The 21,249-nt window shown below is 35.3% G+C and overlaps 1 protein-coding gene across 1 annotated transcript; it reads left to right on the top strand.

The window, feature by feature from the left end:
• Positions 1-16,648: 16,648 nt before the first annotated feature.
• LOC131593312 (putative disease resistance protein At3g14460) lies at positions 16,649-21,249 on the top strand. The gene is made up of 2 exons (XM_058865772.1): positions 16,649-20,384; positions 20,514-21,249. The coding sequence occupies exon 1, from the start codon at positions 16,792-16,794 to the stop codon at positions 20,371-20,373; it is 3,582 nt and encodes a 1,193-aa protein (XP_058721755.1). The 5' UTR covers positions 16,649-16,791; the 3' UTR covers positions 20,374-20,384; positions 20,514-21,249.

Below are 21,249 nucleotides of genomic sequence, written 5' to 3'. Positions count from 1 at the left end.
AGACCAGATGGATTCAATATAATAGGTACAAAATGGGTCTTCAGAAACAAGCCAAAAATGAGAAGATGAGAAATTTTTATGTATGGGTATCTGTTGAAATGACATTTTTTTTAAGAAGTTCTGATTGAAATCAATTAGAATTGTGATTCAGTTATTACTAACGTTTCATTGTCTAAGTTGATTCAGAATCTCTTTAAAAGCAAAACAGCTGTAACTGGCTATCCAGATGGTAAACACGTGTTCACTATTCCTGGACAAGCGTGCGTGCAGTTGAGGGGACGTCTACTTAGGTAACTGTGCAAATCACATCTTTTGTCATTATTATCTCTCCTCACGTCACGTAACATTAAATGCTTTTCATCATTTACTCTCTTTCAGTTTTCTTTTTATATTCTTCAAACGTTTCTTTTCCCTCTCATATTTCTCTCTCTCTGCATTCAGTTTCTTTTTCGTCTCTCTCTTTACATTCATATCATAAATCCTAGCAGTTTCCAATATCTGCAACTTCATCATGAACCCATCGTCAAGCTCTGGGAATCAAGATATTGATCGGAAACAAAAGAGAAAGGCAACTGCTGAACCAGAAACCAAACCAAAAAGAGTAAGGATCACTCCCTCCTCAAAGACCTCCACCACCTCTTCCTCCTCATTCATCCTCTCGGAACCACCGTCTTCACCATCTGATATCTCCTCTCCTTCAACCCATCCTTCAGACATCTCTTCATCTCTCTCACACCCTTTTCCCACCAGAACACCTAATCCCTACAGTGTTGTTCTTCCCGACTCCAGGTTCACTGTCAACCCTCCAACCCCTACCACTCAATCATATCTGGAGCTTTTACATTCTGATGTAAATGGCTGGTTGGAGATTCTGGGTGCTGCTCACCTTAACCATCTAGATGAGTATGCCACAAGCAACCTTTGGGATACCTTTCGTCAGGATTTTCTGGATAGGGCAACAGACACTCAGAGAAGGATCATGTCTGAAGCTCCTGGTATTCGTGGTCTTCGGCTGGAAGCTGGTGAAAGCAGCTATCACCATCTCATCAGGAACAGAAGTGTTCTTGAGAAGAAGATACCTGCAGATGAGTTGGAAGAAGAAAATCTCTGCAGAGACATCGTGGTGTGGAAACCATGGTTTCCTGTGCTAACTAGAGATTTTCAGTGGCTGTTTAAATGGTTCAGAATGAACCCTTCTGAAAAAGCACCTCACATGGTTTTTCCAGTAGTGGTTTATCCTGCTGAAGTTGCTGGTCCTACTCCTCCAACAAACCTAGCAGCTATTCTTCAAGCGTTGGAAGCTGGAACTTCTGAGCTGCCTGAACCAGAATATGCTAAGGCTACTTCTGAGTCAGACTCAGATGAGGAAATGGAAGATGCACAAGCTGTAGATCTCCCAGAAGATCACCCTGCTGAGATTGCTGTCCCTCTTGGCAGAAATACTGGTGCCTCTTCTTCTGGTGAAACCTCAGCTCTGATGGAGACCTTGGAAACTCTTCATCAGAATCAAGCTATGCTGGCTTCTCGTTTGGACGCGCAAGAAGCAGCCAATGCTGAGTTTCGCTCCTTCATGACAAGGCAAGCTACAAGCACTGACGGGATTCATGATGTTCTGGCGCGGATTTTGCGTAGGCTAGGATCTTAGTCTTTTGGTCTTTGTAGTTTCCTCTCCTTGTTGCATCTGTTTTCCTGCATTCCTTTCTTGTAATCCTTTTTGATTATCAATGAAAAGTTTCCTTGTTTCACATTCCAGTGATCTTATTTGTCGTTTTATTCATCTGAATCTTTTTGATATATTCTTTTTGATGTTATGACAAAAAGGGGGAGAAGATAAATGATAAATGATTTGATTAATCTATCAGTTGCTGGGTAAAGCTCCCACACATTTACTAACAAGAACTGCAAGTTCTATATGGTTTAAGTGTTTTGCAGGTATAAAGAAGTAAAGAGAATCTTCAAAGCAAACACAAGAAGCAAAACCACAAACACAAGAAGCAAAACCATGGAAACTGAAGCAAGCTGAGTGCTGTCAAGCTTCAGAGATCAGAAGCACTGATAATAGAATTTGATCCATATTTGTCTATTTGCTATGACAAAATTCTATTTGCTCTGATACATATAATGTGTTCGAATATATATTTTATGTTCTAACTCGTTCATGCTGACTTTTGTCGTTTAGTTTTTGTTCTGTAACATTTCAGGATGTAGAGATGCTCTGATGATGCTCTGGTACATTCAACAATGTTCTGATACAAATCTAGCATGAAGTGATGTTGGTAGAAATTCAAAGCTCTGAAGCTATCCGAGGGAAGCAGAAATTCAAAGCTGTGAATGTTCTAAAGATCCAGAAAACTCAAGTTCTGAAGCTGTCCTAGATGGAAGCAGAAATCAGAAGCTGTGAATGTTCTGAAGATCAAAGAAATTCAAGTTCTGAAGCTGTCCTGAATGGAAGCAGAAATCAGAAGCTGTGAATGTTCAGAAGATCAAAGAAATTCAAGTTCTGAAGCTGTCCTAGATGGAAGCAGGAATCAGAAGCTGTGAGTGTTCTAGGGATCTAAAGAAATTCTAGTTCTGAAGCTGTCCAATGGAAGCAGAAGTCAGAAGCTATGAATTCTCTAAAGACAGAAGCTTATATGATCGTCTCTACCGAAATAATCAGGGAAGTCTTTTATTAAAGTTCTTCGAGTATTTATTTCAGGGGGAGATTATTTATCTCAGGGGGAGATTGTTAATCTCAGGGGGAGACATATTCATATGCTTATGCTATAGCTGTGTAATTTGTCTTTTGCCGTCTGTTCTTTCTGATCGCAAATTCATATCATTTATATATGTTTTTGTCATCATCAAAAAGGGGGAGATTGTTAGAACAAGATTTGTTCTGATCAATTATCTTAGTTTTGATGATAACAATAATATGAATTTTGCTTAAGATAATATGGTACTCTAATCCAATGCAATTTCCTTTTCAGGAAATATATAAAGAGTATGCATAATTCAGCGCTCAGAAGCTTTGTCTCAAAGGGTTCAGCATGCAACATCAGAACATGGTCTGGCAAGACATCAGAAGATGGTCGAAGCAGAATCAGAACATGGGTCTATGGAAGCATCAGAAGAACAAGAGAACAGAAGCACTGAAGTTCTGATGGTATCACGCTCAGAAGCACTTCAAGGTCAGAAGATCAGAAGATGCTATGCACCAAGCTGTTTGACTCTGATGATATTCAAACGTTGTATTCACAAACATCAGATCAGAAGAAAGTACAAGTGGCAAGCTACGCTGACTGACAAAAGGAACGTTAAAAGCTATTAAAGGCTACGTCAGTAGACACAGCGTGAACAAGGCTCGAGGTAGTTGACAAAAGCGTATAACATTAAATGCGATGTTGTACGGAACACGCAAAGCATTAAATGCACTCAACGGTCATCTTCTCCAACGCCTATAAATATGAAGTTCTGATGAGAAGCAAGGTTAACGATTCTGCACCAAAATAACTCATATTAAACTTGCTGAAACGCTGTTCAAATTCAAAGCTCAGAATCTTCATCTTCATCAAAGCTCACTACATTGCTGTTGTAATATATTAGTGAGATTAAGCTTAAACGTTAAGAGAAATATCACAGTTTGTGATTATCGCTTTTAAGAAGCAATTGTAATACTCTTAGAATTGATTACATTAAGTTGTAAGGAACTAGAGTGATCGTGTGGATCAGAATACTCTAGGAAGTCTTAGAAGTTATCTAAGCAGGTTGTAACTAGAGTGATCGTGTGGATCAGTATACTCTAGAAAAGTCTTAGAGGGTATCTAAGCAGTTGTTCCTGGAGTGATCAGTGTGTGATCAGAAGACTCTGGAAGACTTAGTTGCTGACTAAGTGGAAAACCATTGGAATCCGTGCGATTAGTGGATTAAATCCTCAGTTGAGGTAAATCATCTCTGCGGGGGTGGACTGGAGTAGTTTAGTTAACAACGAACCAGGATAAAAATAACTGTGCAATTTATTTTATCTGTCAAGTTTTTTTAAAGCCACACTTATTCAAACCCCCCCTTTCTAAGTGTTTTTCTATCCTTCAGTAATTGGTGAAAGGCTAAAGAATTCGTAGCTTGAAAAAAAAAAAAAGAGAAAATTGATGGAAAAAGAACAACGTTTGAATATAATAGTTGTTGAAAAAAAAAGTGAGAGAGAAAAACCAAGCTACGAATGGAAAAGGATGAACGGGTGAGAGAATTAAAGTTATAGAAAAGAAGGAATGAGTTATGATTTGGATGCTTCCCTAGATTAGGAACAACCCTTGATTATCTTCTTTTCTTTGAATCTAAACCGCATTACAACCCGAGAAAGACCTTCTGATTCTCAGATTTCACAGGACTTGATGCTAGCAATTCGGTGAACGTATGATATGGATTTTTGTTGATTTAATTATGTGGATGAGTGTTTAACCCCTCGTTTATTCATCATGCTTTTTGATGAGAGTGATTAGTGCTGATTCAATTACAATTGTGTAGTGTTTTGAACTTCTGGAGGTGATTTGCTTTCAAAGTTTGTTTCATGTGTATGTTCTGAGTTTGCAGGTGGAAGAGGAGTATTTGACTTAGTTACTGGATTGAACCACTTAAGAAAAACGTGTTGAAAAACTTGTTGCATGATTGTCGGTAGACTTTGTTGGAGGTAAGTAATTTTGTTTAGGGACAAACAAAACTCTAAGTTGGGGAGAGTTTGTTAGGAGTAAATTAATGGTAAATTCATGTGTTAATATAAGTGATTTCTTCTCTAAACCAATGCAAAAATGTGATGAATCCATAGGTTTTTATTAAGAATTGAACTGAATAAGTTTAGTTCGTGCGTAAAGCAAATCGAATCACTTGTGGGTGTTATTGTTGCAGGTTTTGAGCTGAATAAGAACTTAAGAAGAACATGAGGAGGAAAGAAAGCTGGAAGTCTCAAAGGCTGAAGAAAAAGATGGAAAGTACAAAGGGCGCGCCGCGAGAGTTCCTAGGCGCGCCGCGAAAATATTTCTGTTTGAGGGGCGCGCCGCGCCAGCCCGTTGCCGCGCCGCGGCCTCGGCGTTAAAAGCCCAAAAATTCTGTTTAAAAGCCCTAGCTTCCAAGAGAGAAAGGGTGGTTAGAGAACTTTGTGAAGAGCGAAATTAGGAGAGCATTCTGAGATGGCAGCCAAGAATAACAATTGAAGGCCAATTCTTTACCAATCGAAGACATTCCATTGATGAAGATGAATCCTTCTATTAATTCTTGTGTATTCTTCATGTCTATGGAGAGCTAAATCCCTCTTGTTGAGTCTAAGGTAGTAGTTAACCTATGATTATACATTACCATTGATTAATTCCTGTGAACAATTATTTGAATTCATTATCAATAAGAAACCTTGTTTTTATTCTTAAATTATCGTTGAATCTTTGATCGAAAGAAAGGATTTAACTTTTGCCCTAGGTTACTATATTGATTCAATTGCAATTTGCAGAGATGGAATTGTAATTGGGTTTTCATAATTATCGTGCTTAATTACTATTATCGTTATTGATATTTGGAGAGATCGAATCTCATACCGGTAAAAGTTATCTAATTTGATTTGCAGACATGGAATCTTATTTGAGGATAAGTGAAGATAATGATTCAAAGGATTGTTCTATTGGGAATTAATTGATAATTGTATAGGATTAGGTTGATGAACCCTAAAGACTCAACATCTTTCTTTATTTGTTAACACAAAGTCCTTTACTTGCTTTTATTTTATTATTTGCTTTTGATATTATTATTAGTATAAAACAAACCAAACCAAATTTCTTAACTCAAAATAAACAACTATAGAACGGCAGTGATATTAACCAATCCCTGTGGATACGATATATTACAGAAAATATTTACCCACAAATACTTTCAACAATGGCTTTGTGTGAAGGTTGACGATGAGGATAAAGACGTTATTTTGTTATGTTCTTTAATGATCACTTGGTGACAATTCTCACATACGAGATAGAAACAATCACGTTGGATTCTCTTTCTTATACTCTTTTTCAACACACATAATGTCGCCAAAGTGTAGAGGAAGGTGGAGGAAGCTGAGGTGAAGGTTAGTTTTTGAAGGGAGGTCAAGACTGTGGCATAGGCAAGGGTAAGGAAGTGAGTTCTGGAAAAATAGGTTCAAGTTCAAGGAAAAAAATAGAATAATATTATGGTTGCAAGCAAATTAACCATTGGAAGGGGGACTGTCCAAACAAGTCAAGCAACAATAGTTCAGCAAATGTAGTTGAGTCTGATGATTCTTGCAGATAAGAGGATTTTCTCTGCGTTTCATGTGCAAAGTGAACTGATGCATGGATTCTCGATTCTGGGTGCTCCTACTATGACGTCATACTGGGAGTGGTTCAACTCTTTTAAATTGGGTGATTTTGGTTTTGTCAATTTAATTGATGACAAAACTTGTACTATCACTGGAAAGGGGAAAGTTAAAATTTCTTTGGATCATGGCGGCGTGTACACGTTGAATGTGGTGTGTTATGTTCCAGAATTGAGGGAAATTTTGGTTTTTTTTTGTACTCTTCAAGCGAATGGTTATTCTTTCCTTTCATATAGAGATAGAGACATCATGAGGGTTAGAAAGAGTGCAATGTCAGTGATGTCAACAAGCAGGACTGCATGCAACATTTATAAGTTATTAGGGGGCACAATTATGGATGATGTGGCATCTGTTGAAATTGATAATGATGCAACCAAATTGTGGCACATACGTTTGGATCATCTCATTGAACGTGGGATGATGGAACTACATAAGAGGAATATGTTAAAGGGTGTTCGTAGTTGCACAATTGGATTGTGAAAGTATTTTGTTCTCGCGAAACTGTGTAGAGTTCGTTTCAAGACCGGACAATTCAAGACCAAAGAAATCTTAGAATATGTCCATTATGATGTTTAGGGGCCTACAAAAGAGCCCTCCGTTAGAGGTTCTAGGTATTTTTTGACATTCACTGATGATTTTTCTCGTAAGGTCTGAGTTTATTTTATGAAATATAAATCTGAAGTCTTTGCCAAGTTGAAACTATGGAAAGCAGAGGTTGAAAACCAGACAAGGAGAAAAATAAAGTATTTGCGGTTTGATAATGGAACTAAATACACTAAATAAATTAATCACTCCACACTAATAAAAATGCAAACGATATAATTTATTATTCTTAAGAAAATAATTTTATTAAATTTATTGACTATCAAACATAGACTCGCCCTATGCAATATTTAATTTTGGTATGACAGACTCAGATGTCACTCACGATGTCAAGACATCTGAATTGTTATTAATGTACCAGAGGCAGAATAGAGAAATCCCCCAATTTAATTACTCCTAAACATGAGTCAATGAGACATGGGATCACATATGTTCAGTCAACATAACCAGATTGTAAAGATTATATGGTTCTGTAAAGGAACAGCTAACACTTCTGTACGTGATGTTATTAACAACGTTATAACATCCATGACTGAAAAAACAACATAATGTAGAAGATAAATAACACAGTTAATTGTTAACCCAGTTCGGTCTAACTACCTACTCTGGGGGCTACCAAGCCAGGGATGAAGTTCACTATTAGCAGTATCAATTCAGAGCTAAACTCCTAGTTTACAACTCCTCAGTTAATCACTACCCAATGACCCTTCTACCTAGGTTCTCCCTAAATATGGAATATCTCCATTCCACTCCCAATCATAGCAATGATGTCTAGCAGTCAACAACTTAGCCACTGCATTGACGGCCTAATTTCCAACAATCTAAGCACAACTAAATACAACGATAACTTGAAGTTGCTGACAAGCTTTCTCCAAGAACAAAACTTCACTCATTGCTTCTCAGCTTCTGAGTGAGTAAAACAAACCTCTTACCTACAGGCTTCGGGGCACAAATCAGTGACCATCCCACAACCCAGGTGGTTCACTTACACGGCTAACCCTAAAAACTACATCTTGCCAATACTCGGCTAGCTCAATAAACTAGGTTACAAAAGTTTCTATTTATAACCTGATCCCAGTTGGACTTGGGCTTAAAATCACAGCACTCCTTGTTGTTACAAATCTGCAGAAATCTTCTGCTATAATCAAGGTCTTTTTAATCATGAGTTTCCTAATTTATCTCCTAAATTAGAAACTGCTGAATCTTCAATCTTCTGATCTGATTCTTCCTGAATCTTCAATCTTCTTATCTGATTCTTCAAATATTCTTTTGACCTTTAAATTTGCGCCACATAGGATTACAAAATATTCTACGAATATCCTGTATCTGTTGAGAACCAAACTGAATCTTCCTTCCAATTCTGCAGGTGTGATGTCATGAGTTGATGTCATGACATTCCATATAACATCTTGCTTGTACCTGTTTTGTTCTTTTTATATTTGCAAGATTCACAATTCATTATGTTTTGCTGCTTATTATGTTTTAGCCAAACATGGATGCCAATCAGCCAATAAGAACACTAACACAATATGCAAGCAAAACATACATTTTTACGTGCCGAGTCAATCTAATATTTCGTGTTAAATTTTAATTTAATATTAAAAATATGCAAATTAAAATTTAAAAAATAAAGACAAAATATCTTTTTTGGTCCCTTAAGTTTACGTCGGGATCCATTCACGTCGGGGTTCATTCTGGTCCCTTACCTTTAAAAAGTTCTAAAATAGTTCTTTAATTGTTCAAAATGATCCACGTTAGTCGGTTATCGAACTCAAATCACTTTACTTACAAGTAACATCAACTTCCCATTAAACCATTTGACAAAGATATTAAATTTTTCATTTATACTAATCATATTTATTTTATTTAACTAATACTTTATTTATTATCTTATTTTTGTGTAAGCATATTTATTTTATTAATTTATTTAATTTAATTAATACTTTATTTATTATCTTATTTCTGTATAAGTATATTTATTTTATTTATATTTTATTTAATTTTAACAAAATTTTCTTTTTTATTTTAGACTTACACATTTTTTAAAATTGAAAGAAGAAAAAGAAACTAAAATTTGACTACCAAGAAGATTCAAAACCATGACAATGACATTACACGAACGAAATGCCAATCAACTGTGCTAAAACCTTTAATCTTTTTTGTCTAATTAGGGACTTATTTATCGTCTGATTTCAAAGTTTTCCCGCCGATAATTGAACAAAAAGACTAAAATAAAATATTTTAAAAGTTAAAGGACCAAAGTGACACGAAAGAAAATTAAGAGACCAATATAAAATAATGGTATAGTTAAGAGACCAAAATAAATATTTTGCCTATTAATTCAATTAATATAATTTCTTTGTACATCTATATAAAACACTCTTACCTTCTGTTTACCGTGATTTCTGGTAAACAATCGCTAGTCTTCCAAATTATTAGATGTATTTTGGTAACTTGCAAGATCGACTAGATTGATCCTAGGACATGTGTATGAAAGTTTCTATTTTAATGACTAAATTCATATTTTAAAGGGATATTTCGAATGTGTAATTAATGTAAGGGCAATACAGTATGTAAAGATGAAATTCGAAGAAAAAAACTTAAAAGGCTTCAATGATAAAGGTAAAAGACATGATTCGAAAAAGAAATGTATGTAAATGACTTGAATTTGTAAAATCTGAGAATAATATAAAGGAATAAATGGTGTTACATGTACATTCTCAATGAAACTCTTTCTCTTTCACGTGGTACCTGAATAATTTTTGAGTGATTTGTACAAAATGAACACCTCTGAATCCTACCACTAAGATCCCTATTTATACTAATTCGACCCTAACAGTCATACTCTAAAGGAATGCCACGTTGCCCTTTTGCATATATGATAAGTGTCAAAATGTAGTTATTTTGTGTATGTAAATAGTGGCACTTATCGATACTTTTAGTTAATACCGTTGAATAATTCTATGTTTTTGTGTAAATTCGTATACTTTGAGTTTTGGTACGTTTTCGTGTAAATATGTACCATTTGATAGTTTTGTTGTATTTTTTGTAGGTTTTGTTGCGCTTTCGGAGCCTCGAGGAATAAAGTGTCGAAGACACGGCTGCAAACGCATTGTGAAAATAAAAGTTGTTGTTCTGGTGTAGGGCGTGTCGCGCGCTGTAGGAGCAAAAGAAATAATTCTGGCAGAAGCAAGGACGCGCCGCGCGGACTAAGGGCGCGTCGTGCGCTGTAGGGTGGTTTGGTACATTAAGTGATAGGGCGTGTCGCATCCTCTGTGAAATTCTATTTTTGTATAAATAGGCAGCTTTATTTTAGTTAGGGTTTATCATCTCTTCTTGGACAAAGTTGAGCTCTGATCCATTCTTTGTAGTTTAGAGATTCAAGCAACACTATTGGGTGTCTCATTATGTCGATTTAGCTCGGGTAGTCTCCGATTGTGCCGACAAACACGAAAAGTTTCCGCTTGTTCTTCTTCTTCTTCCCTGTGACTCATTCCAATGGTGGGGTTTGTATGTATATTTTTCCTCTCTTGTATGTATATTTGTTGATCTTGTGATCGTTTATATATTCGCTTTACAAATCATCATTGTTGTTGTTCTTGATCTTTTTGCTTAAATACTTTTCGGATCTGTGTTGTTGCAGAAATGGACATCATAGATCTTGATTAGGAATAATATCTATTAGTTTCTAGGTTTCATACATTTATTTAGAGCTAATAACCGTAATAGGTATCGATTTTAATGCCTCTGTGTTGTTTGTGTCGGTGGAGAAATCATTGATGTGAATAGTACAGTTGAGCTTTCGTCGGTGTTGTAGAAATGGACAATACTGATGTGGCGTCTCGAATGATGCCTGGTGATTTTGATACGTATTGTGAGTGTTGAGCGATAGATCTTCAGACTTAAGTATTCGACGGGTTGAGTAGAAATATGATTCCAGACCGAATTCTCTTAAGGTACAATAGATTGTTTATTTGCTTTTATTTACTTTTTCCGCATTTACCTTTCCGCACCCAATCATGAAACTTAGAACGCGAGATAGTCGAACGATAGTTCTTCTCAACCAATCTTTGTGGACTACGATACGATATAACCCATATCACCCGGTAATAAATAATACCTATTACTTTTTGCTTGCCGCTTTACCGCTTCAACAAAATGGCGGCGTTGTAGGGGACTTGTTTTGAGATTAATCGCATTGCGATGGTTTTTCGTTTTAAGTTTCGTAGATATGTCCATATCGTATATTTTGTGCATAGACGCATACTTGTATAGTTATACTTGTTTCGTTTTGTTTGGTGAACTTACTAAACAAGTTGAACTCGGATTAGCTCTTAAAATTACATATCTTCACTTTTCAACTTGTTTAGTCATTTCACCATTCCGTTGTAAATTGTGCTTTTCTTATTGTTTAAGTATGTGCACATATGTGTTGTTTATGTTTTGTTGTAAACTGTTATCGTTTTGTAACGTTTGTTCAAGTGTGTGGTTAGGAAATTTTCTTTAGGTTGCGTTGAGGAGAAAGCGTTGGCGTATCGTAGGGGAAGCTACTACCGTGCATAAAGGCGTCGAGCTGACGACGTAAAACGTGCACTTGTTGGAAGGCACCCCAACGATTTTATTTTTCTGTTTTTCTGTAAATGAGTAGTGTAGGTGATAGATTCAACATGTCAATTGTGTGGTAATGGTTGTTCAAAATTGTACGTAGCAAGGTACTTGTTTGTCGCTTTCTATAGCATAACGTGTTTAGGAGACTTTTCATTTGTACAAATTTCATATTACTCATTCTTTTTGCATAACTTGCTCATGACTTGAATCACAATTAGTTTTCCCTTTTTACCATAAATGTGAGATGGCTTTCCATTGTGTACATATGCGAGTGACCGACATTTCTTGATTTAACTAGATATTATTATGTTTAATCTTTCGTTTGTATTGATTTTGTGAATGGACGAAAGTGATTAAGGCACTTGTTTGATTTTGAGCACAACTACCATAGCCAAATATCAATTTACCTTGTGTGTGTGACCATTTGTAACCCCTTTGAACCTTTTTGTCATTGTCCATTTTGTTTTTGAACTTGAGACATAGTTCACATTTTTTATGGATTTTGAATATCGTGTTTCTTGAACCCTCAACTATGATTTATAGTTTGAATTTTTACCTTGCCTTAGAAAGTATGGAGTATTCACTTTATGTTGTGGTTGAATTCAAGTTGGGGGAGAGGATGTTTGCCCATTTATATTGTGATTGGTATGAGGTTGTGGAAAGAAAAAGAAAAAGAAAAATTTGTGAAAAAGATAGAAAAGAAAAAGAAAAAAAAAAGAAAAAGATAAAGAGTTTGAAAAAGAAGATAACAAAAAAAGTTGAATAAGAGTGTGCTAATAAGTTTTATGTTTGGTGTGAAACTTGTGATGAAGAAGAGAGTTGAATTGAAATTATATTGTTTGAAACTTTGTGGAAGTAATTACTCCCTTAGGTTTAGGCAAGTTTTTATTTCGATTAGCTTTAGGACATATCACTTGTTTGTTAACCGAGTCGCGTTACAACCTTTAAAGCCCTTGTGATTCGCTTCGTTGCATTTTCAATACTATTTTTGGATGAGTGCATAATTTTGTCTTTTGTTTGCAAGTTTGTCGGGTGTGTGTCAAAGTCCTCACCTTTCGGTGTTTTTCATATACCGATGAATTTTTGTTAGGCGTGATTCGTGATTGAGCTTGTTTTGTTTTAGAATGTTTTGTATGATTTTTGTACTTAGGATTCATGTCGTTTTCATGTTGTCTTTGTAGGATTGTGGTAAGTATTTACTTTGTTCATACGTTTTTGTTTGAACTGTACAATTGTTTCGTTTTTCCAAATCTTGTTGATTCATGATTTTTAGGATTCTTACTTTGGCGATTTGAGTGTTTGGCCTTATTTGAGGACAAACAAATTCAAGTTGGGGAGAGTTTGATAAGTGCCAAAATGTAGTTATTTTGTGTATGTATATAGTGGCACTTATCGATATGTTTTATTAATACCGTTGAATAATTCACCGTTTTTGTGTAAATTCGTATACTTTGAGTTTTGTTACGTTTTCGTGTAAATATGTACCGTTTGATAGTTTTGTTGTATTTTTGTAGGTTATGTTGCGCTTTTGGAGCCTCGAGGAATAAAGTGTCAAAGACACGGCTGCGAACGCATTGTAAAAATAAAAGCTGATGCTCTGGTGTAGGGCGCGTCGCGTGCTGTAGGAGAAAAAGAAATAAATCTGGCAGAAGTTAGGGCGCCTCGCGCGGACTTAGGGCGTGTCGCGTGCTGTAGGGAGGTTTGGTACATTAAGTGATAGGGCGCGTCGCGCCCTCTGCGAAATTCTATTTTTGTATAAATAGGCAGCTTTGTTTTTGCTAGGGTTTATCACCTCTTCTTGGACAAAGTTTAGCTCTGATCCATTCTTTGTAGTTTAGAGGTTCAAGAAACACTATTGGGTATCTCATCATGTCGATTTAGCTCGGGTGGTCTCCGATTGTGCCGACAAACATGAGAAATTTCCGCTTGTTCTTCTTCTTCTTCTTCCCTGTGACCCATTCCAATGGTGGGGTTTGTATGTATATTTTTCCTCTCTTGTATGTATATTTGTTGATCTTGGGATCGTTTATATATTCGCTTTACAAATCATCATTGTTGTTGTTATTGATCTTTTTGCTTAAATGCTTCGGATTTGTGTTGTTGCAGAAATGGACATCATAGATCTTGATTAGGAATAATATCTATTAGTTTCTAGGTTTCAGACATGGATTTAGAGCTAATAACCGTAATGGGTATCGATTTTATTGCCTCTGTGTTGTTTGTGTCGGTGGAGAAATCGCTGATGTGAATAGTACGATTGAGCCTTCGTCGGTGTTGCAGAAATGGACACTGATGTGGCGTCTCGAATGATGCCTGGTGATTTTGATAGGTATTGTGAGTGTTGAGCGATAGATCTTCATATTTAATTATTCGACGAGTTGAGTAGAAATATGATTCCAGACTGAATTCTCTTAAGCTACAATAGATTGTTTATTTGCTTTTATTTACTTTTCCTGCATTTACCTTTCCGCACCCAATCATGAAACTTAGAACGCGAGATAGTCGAACGATAGTTCTTCTCAACCAATCTCTGTGGACTACGATACGATATAACCTATATCACCCGGTAATAAATAATACCTATTACTTTTTGCTTGCCGCTTTACCGCTTCAACAATATACCTTGATTCCCTAATGCTTCCACGTGTCTTTCTAACTGAAAAAATCATTTTGAAATTCGAAACATTCTCGCTCGAAGTTCTGATATGCGAAACAATGTGACTTTGCCAATCGTATCTTCAAAATATCTCAAAATATTCTAAGTCTTTTATTCCCTCGACTTCGAAGATATTACAATTCATATCTTTGTTCGACTCATAGAAAATCTTCAACATAAAGAATCTTAAAAATAGCCTTCCAAAACTATTCTCCCTTCGGAACATAATGTTTTTATAACATCTTATGTTTACTCGTCGAAATCTCCTGCTAACACCTTCTAAATTAAATTAATGACAATCATAATTTATAATTTTTCTCTAACATAGACCCCTTGATTTTATAAAGATTTATTTTAGTAAGTATTAACCAAAAAAAAAATAGTTAAAAGCATTTTAAGTTGTATGTTTTTAAAATACATTTTCATAAAAATAAATAGGTGTATTTTAACAAATCCTACAGGAATTACTAAAATACACCCACTTATTTTTACAATAAATATATGTATTTTAGCAAAGTTTAACTAAAAAATAATTAAATACATTCTAAAATAAATATTGCTAAAATATACTTCCATAGAATTATTAAGGGTTATTACCATTTTTGCCCCCTGCCATATAGGCGACTTTTGGTTTACCACCCTGTAAAATTTTTTTTTGCAAAACTAACCTTGCCAAATGAAGATTCTGTCGTTTTAGACCTCGCCAGCAAATGGCACATGCCATTTGCATATGTGGCATGCTGATTGTGTAATTCTTATATTTTTTTAATTTTTTAAAATTCAAATATGCTGACGTGTAATTAGATTTTTTATATTTTATTATTTTTAATTCCACGTCATATTTATTTTATTTTTTATTTATTTTTTTATTTTTTTATTTTTTATTTTTATTTTTATTTTTTATTTATTTTTTTTAAATATATATTTTTTTAAATATATATTTTTTTTTAAATTATTTTTTTTACGAATATTTTTTTTTGTCAAATAAAATACCTGCGGATTTACCTACGGATTTTAAAATACCTGCGGATTTACCTACGGATTTTAAAATACCTGCGAATTTACCTGCGGATTTACTTACGGAATTTAAAATACCTGCGAATTTACCTGCAGATTTACCTACGGAATTTAAAATACCTGCAGATTTACCTGCGGATTTTCCTACGGATTTTAAAATACCTGCGGATTTACCTACGGATTTTCCTACGGATTTTAAAATATCTGCGGATTTTAAAATACCTGCAGATTTACCTGCGGATTTTCCTACGGATTTTAAAATACCTGCGGATTTACCTACGGATTTTAAAATACCTGCGGATTTACCTGCGGATTTTAAAATACCTGCGGATTTACCTGCAGATTTACCTGCGGATTTTAAAATACCTGCGAATTTTAAAATATCTGCGGATTTACCTACGGATTTTAAAATACCTGCGAATTTACCTACGGGTTTTAAAATACCTGCGGATTTACCTATGGATTTTTAAAAAAAATTAAAAAAAAAAAATAAAAAAATATATTTTTTTAAAAAAAATAATTAAAAAAAAAAATTGAAAAAAAATAAATAAAAAAAAGAAAATCCACGTGGAAATAAAAAAAAATCAAAATAAAAAAATATAATTCCACGTCAGCTTAGCTAAAATTAAAAAAAATAAAAAAGAAAAAAAAATGCCACTAAGCACGCCACATAGGCTTTGGCGTGTGCCATTTCCTGCCAAGGTCTAAAAAAACAGAATCTTGAAATGGCAAGGTTACTTTTACAAAAAAAAATTTTACAGGGAGGTAAACCAAAAGTCGCCTATATGGCAGGGGGCAAAAATGGTAATAACCCAATTATTAAATACATCTTTATTAGCAAACTCCTATATATATTTTTTACAGAAATGCTATTCTTACACAAATTCTTACACCTACACCGTATGTACGGACGACATTGTTCATGTACGGATGACACTGTTCATGTACAGACAAATACTATTCATGTACGGACATTTATTTTTAATACCTGAACATGCATTAACCAACTTCATTACTGCATTAACCAAATTTTTACACTGCATTAACCAAGTTTGATGAATGCTAAAAATTATTTTTAATACCTGGATGTTGCATTAACCAACTCTATTACTGCATTAACCAAAGTTTTACACTGCATTAACTAAGTTTGGTGACTGCTAAAAATCATTTTTAATACCTGAATGTTGCATTAACCAACTTCATTACTGCATTAACCAAAATTTTACACTACATTAATCAAATACAATGAACAGTATTTGGTGTAAGTATTTGGTGTAATAAATGGTGTAAGAATAGCGATACTCTATTTTTTAACAATCACTATTATATTTATTTATTAACATTTCTAGAAAACACTAGTCGAATAATAATGAAAAGCTTCGCATATGAAAACACAAATGTTGTAATCTTATTGCAACTTGTTCTAATATTTTATTACTAACACTACGACGTTTGACTTGCGAAGACTTGCAACAACAACAAAAATCAAAGAGAAAGAATTGGAGTTTCATTTTGTTGTGATTTCTTCTTGTTCTTCTTCTAAACTAAGAAACTAATGGAGGCAATTCAAATTCAGCGAGAAAAACTCTTGTCACTCTCAACTTTTGTGAAGGTGTTATTAGAAAACAAAGTTTTCACTTTGTTAGTCGATAAGTTCAGGAAGCCGGAGCTTTTGAATAAGATGAAGAAAACACTGTTGGATCTTCAAGATGTACTGCTTTATCATGATCTGGAAAAAGTAATCCCTAATCCAGATGTCAACCAATCACTGGATTTGCTCAGACATGCTGTCTTTCACGTTGCTTTTGCTTTTGAGGAAATCAATTTTTCATGGTATGATAGTACCCCAACTATTATTACTAAGCAGCTGAAAAATCTTGAAAGTTTAGAATATTGCATTTATGTGATTGATTCTAATACAATAAGTTTATTTGAAATATTACAAGGCTTGAGTTCACAAGAACAACTAGCTAAATTAACTATTTTGGATGCTGAATCTTCTATTTATGGAAGAGATGCTGATATTGAGAAACTTATACATCTTTTGTTGTCTAATAGTAGTGATGGTGATAGTAAAATTAGAGCCATTTCTATTGTTGGTATGGGAGGGATTGGTAAAACAGCCCTCGCCGGACACCTTTACAATCATCCTCAAGTTAACGATAAATTCGAGTTAAAACTATGGGCAGATTTCTCAACTGATGTGGATGATTTCAGTGTTTTTGAAAACATTCTTCAATCTGTTACTTCACAAACAACCACAAGTAATGATACAACCATTTACCCAATTTTTTTGCTGGTATTGGATGGTGTGTGGGATGCAATATCTGTCAATTGGACATTACTCATGGATATCTTTAATGCTGGGGAAACACACAGTAGGGTCATCATCACAACACGAGATGAAAGAGTTGCACTATCCATGCAAAACTTTCTTTCTCTCCACTATCTCAGACCCTTGAAAGTTGAAGATTGTTGGTCTTTAGTTGCCAAACATGCATTTGGAGAACCTGGCTACCAACGATACAATCGAGAAAAAATTGGCAGGAAAATTGCTAAAAAGTGTGATGGATTACCATTAGCTGCAATAGCACACGGGGCTCTTCTTCGCATGTTATTCTTCCCAAGCAACTTGAATCATGTGCTAGAAAGTCACGTTCGGGAAAAAGCTTATCAGGTGCTAGCTTCTCTCAAATTGAGCTACAATTTTCTTTCTGATCCTTTAAAACGATGTTTTGAGTATTGTTCAATTTTTCCAAAGAAGTCCATCTTAGAAAAAAAGATGGTAGTTCAGTTGTGGATTGAAACGGGCTTAGTAGAATCGTCATCGTCCACATATCAAGAAAAAGTTGGAGAAGAATACTTTGACGAGCTAGTGTCAAGATCGTTGATACACCGGCGATCTATTGGTGATGAGGAAAGAAACTTTGGAATGCACAACTTCATCCATGATTTAGCAACAGAGGTTTCATCTTCATACCACATCACTATGCAAAATCATAACCTAGATGATAGGATGCAGAATTTCTCATACAATAGAGGGACATATGATTCATATGACAAATTTGATAAATTATACGGATTAGAAGGTTTGAGTACCTTCCTAGCATTCCCATTACAAGAACAATTGTCTCTTTGTTTGCTATCAAATAAGGTAGTGCATGACTTGCTGCCAACAATGAAACAATTGCGCGTGTTGTCTCTGTCAAGCTACAAAAGTATCACCAAGGTTCCCGACTCTATTGGAAATTTGTTATGCATGCAGTACTTAAATCTTTCTCACACTAATATTGAAAGGTTGCCTTCTGAAATATGCGAGCTTTACCGTCTACAGTTCTTGTTGTTGGCAGGCTGTAAAAGGCTCACTGAATTGCCGGAGGACATGGGAAAATTGATTAGTCTACGCTACCTTGACGTTAGTGACACTGCATTGAGGGAGATGCCGGTACAAATAGCCAAACTTGAAAATCTCCAAACTTTGTCTGACTTTGTTTTAAGCAAACATAGTGATGGATTGAATATTGCAGAGCTAGGAAAACTTCCCCACCTACATGGAAAACTTTCAATCTCACAACTACAAAATGTTAGTGACCCCTTTGAAGTAGATCGAGCCAATATAAAGATGAAAGAACAAATAGACGAGTTAGCTTTGGAATGGGATTGTGATAGTACTACTTTAGATTCACAAATTCAAAGTGTTGTGCTTGAAAAGTTGCGACCCTCAACAAATTTGAAAAGTCTCACCATCAAAGGCTATGGTGGAATCAGCTTTCCAAATTGGTTAGGTGATTTTCCATTTAGCAACATGGTGTATTTGAAGATCTTGAATTGTGATGATTGTTTATCGCTTCCACCCATTGGAAAATTGGGAAATCTGAAAGAACTCGTTATTGAAGGGATGCAATCAGTGGAGACAATTGGTATTGAGTTCTATGGAAGTGGTGATTCTTCGTTTCAACCATTTCCCTCTTTGGAGAGTCTACACTTTGAGAATATGCAAGAGTGGAAGGAATGGGACTTGATTGGAGGTACGACTACAACGTTTCCTAATCTAAAAACTTTATCCCTAAGAAAGTGCCCGAAACTGATAGCCGGAAACATAACTGAAAAATGTCCTTTCTTAACTGAACTTGAGTTAAGAGAATGTCCTTTACTGGTGCATTCAATTCCATTATCTGATCATGTATTCAGGCAACTGATGTTCCCTCTGAATTCTCTTCAACAGCTGACCATAGACGGTTTTCCTTCTCTGATGTCGTTCCCAACAGACGGTCTACCCAAAACCTTGAAACTTCTCATAATCAGCAACTGTGAGAATCTGGAATTCCTTCCTCACGATAACTTGCATAATTATACATCACTTGAGGAATTGAAAATATCTTATAGCTGTAATTCAATGATATCATTTACCTTAGGCACTCTCCCTGTCCTCAAGAGCCTGTTTATTGAAGGTTGTATAAATCTGAAATCGATATTAATTGCAGAAGACGAGTCGGAAAAGAGTCTCTCATTTCTTAGAAGCATCAAAATATGGGATTGTTATGAACTGGAGTCATTTCCCCCAGGTGAATTGGCAACTCCAAACCTTGTTTATATTGCACTGTGGAAGTGTGAGAAGCTTCATTCACTGCCAGAAGCAATGAATAGTCTATCTGGCCTTCATGAATTGGAAATTGATAACTTACCAAATCTTCAATCTTTTGTCATAGATGAGTTACCTAGCAGTTTACGGAAACTGTCTGTTGGCTTTGTTGGTGGGATTATGTGGAATACTGGGCCAACTTGGGAACATCTCACTTGTCTCTCGGAGTTGCGAATTAACGGCGATGATATGGTGAACACACTGATGGGGCCATTGCTACCATCATCAGTTGTGACACTGTGCATTTGTGGTCTTAATGATACAAGCATTGATGAGAAGTGGCTTCAACATCTCACTTCTCTTCAAAACCTTGAGATTATTAACGCTCCCAAACTCAAGTCATTGCCAAAGAAAGGATTTCCTTCCTCACTTTCAGTTCTAAGTGTGACTCGCTGTCCATTACTAGAAGCAAGTTTGCGGACAAAGCGGGGGAAAGAGTGGCGTAAGATTGCTCACATTCCCTCCATAGTTATTAATGACGAATTGATCACATGAGTCTTGTTCGGGTGAGTCTTTCAAATACTTCTTTTTTTGTTTCTTTCATATTATTTTGTCATCATTTATTGTGAATTTCAATAGTAACATCAAAATACAATACTTTAGCACTAGCACCAACTCATTTATTTTAATCATAGAACTACATTTTGTGTCACCCCTGCATCTTCCCATTCTTGGTATTGTAAGAAAGCAAATTCACCTGGAAACCTGCCACCAAGTCCTGTAATTGCTTTTCTGTTCAGCAAATTCTCACTCCAAATATGTTGGGTGTTCTTTTTGTCTATATGATATATTTCAATGAGTTGGTTTTAATGACTGTATCAAACTTTTTTAACATGGTTTAAATTTTTCTCTATTCTATTAGTCTACTACAAATCATTTCTTTATGCATTTCCATATTTTTGTGTTTATCCAACTGTCTTGACTTGATATTTTTTCATTATGTTACTGAATTAGAACTTTTTCCCCGTCATGTATAACTGTTAAAGACATAACTTTTTAAACCTTTTTCAGTTTTTTAAAAAATATGTGATTTTTGGCATGTTTTGTATTGGGAAGGATATTTTAAAAGATGTTGGCTTATTCCTATAGTTAATGCCGTGGACCATCAAAATTGTTTGAGTATTAAGTTTGTCCCATTTTGTCACATGAATAATAGTGTTCTTATATGGTGTGTGTCTGTTTACTCTATTTATCACCTTGAGTCTATTACATGAAAATAGCCCGTCTGACACGTTGCCGTAGCATAGATCACTGTGATGCAGCTATTCTTGTTGGTGGTCAGTCAATTAGGATTTTATCGCACGTCATCCCTATGCAATATGCACCTATAGAAAAATATCATCATGCAGTGGGTTCTAATCATTTAGAGCT

This window comes from Vicia villosa, linkage group LG3, assembly GCF_029867415.1.
Source record: "Vicia villosa cultivar HV-30 ecotype Madison, WI linkage group LG3, Vvil1.0, whole genome shotgun sequence".
Classification (NCBI taxonomy): domain Eukaryota; kingdom Viridiplantae; phylum Streptophyta; class Magnoliopsida; order Fabales; family Fabaceae; genus Vicia; species Vicia villosa.
Note: the sequence above shows the minus strand (reverse complement) of the source record. Positions and strands in the feature narration are given on the sequence as shown.

Coding starts and splice junctions, on each gene's coding strand:
- LOC131593312 (XM_058865772.1), top strand. CDS start 16,792: ATGGAGGCAATTCAAATTCAGCGAGAAAAACTCTTGTCACTCTCAACT.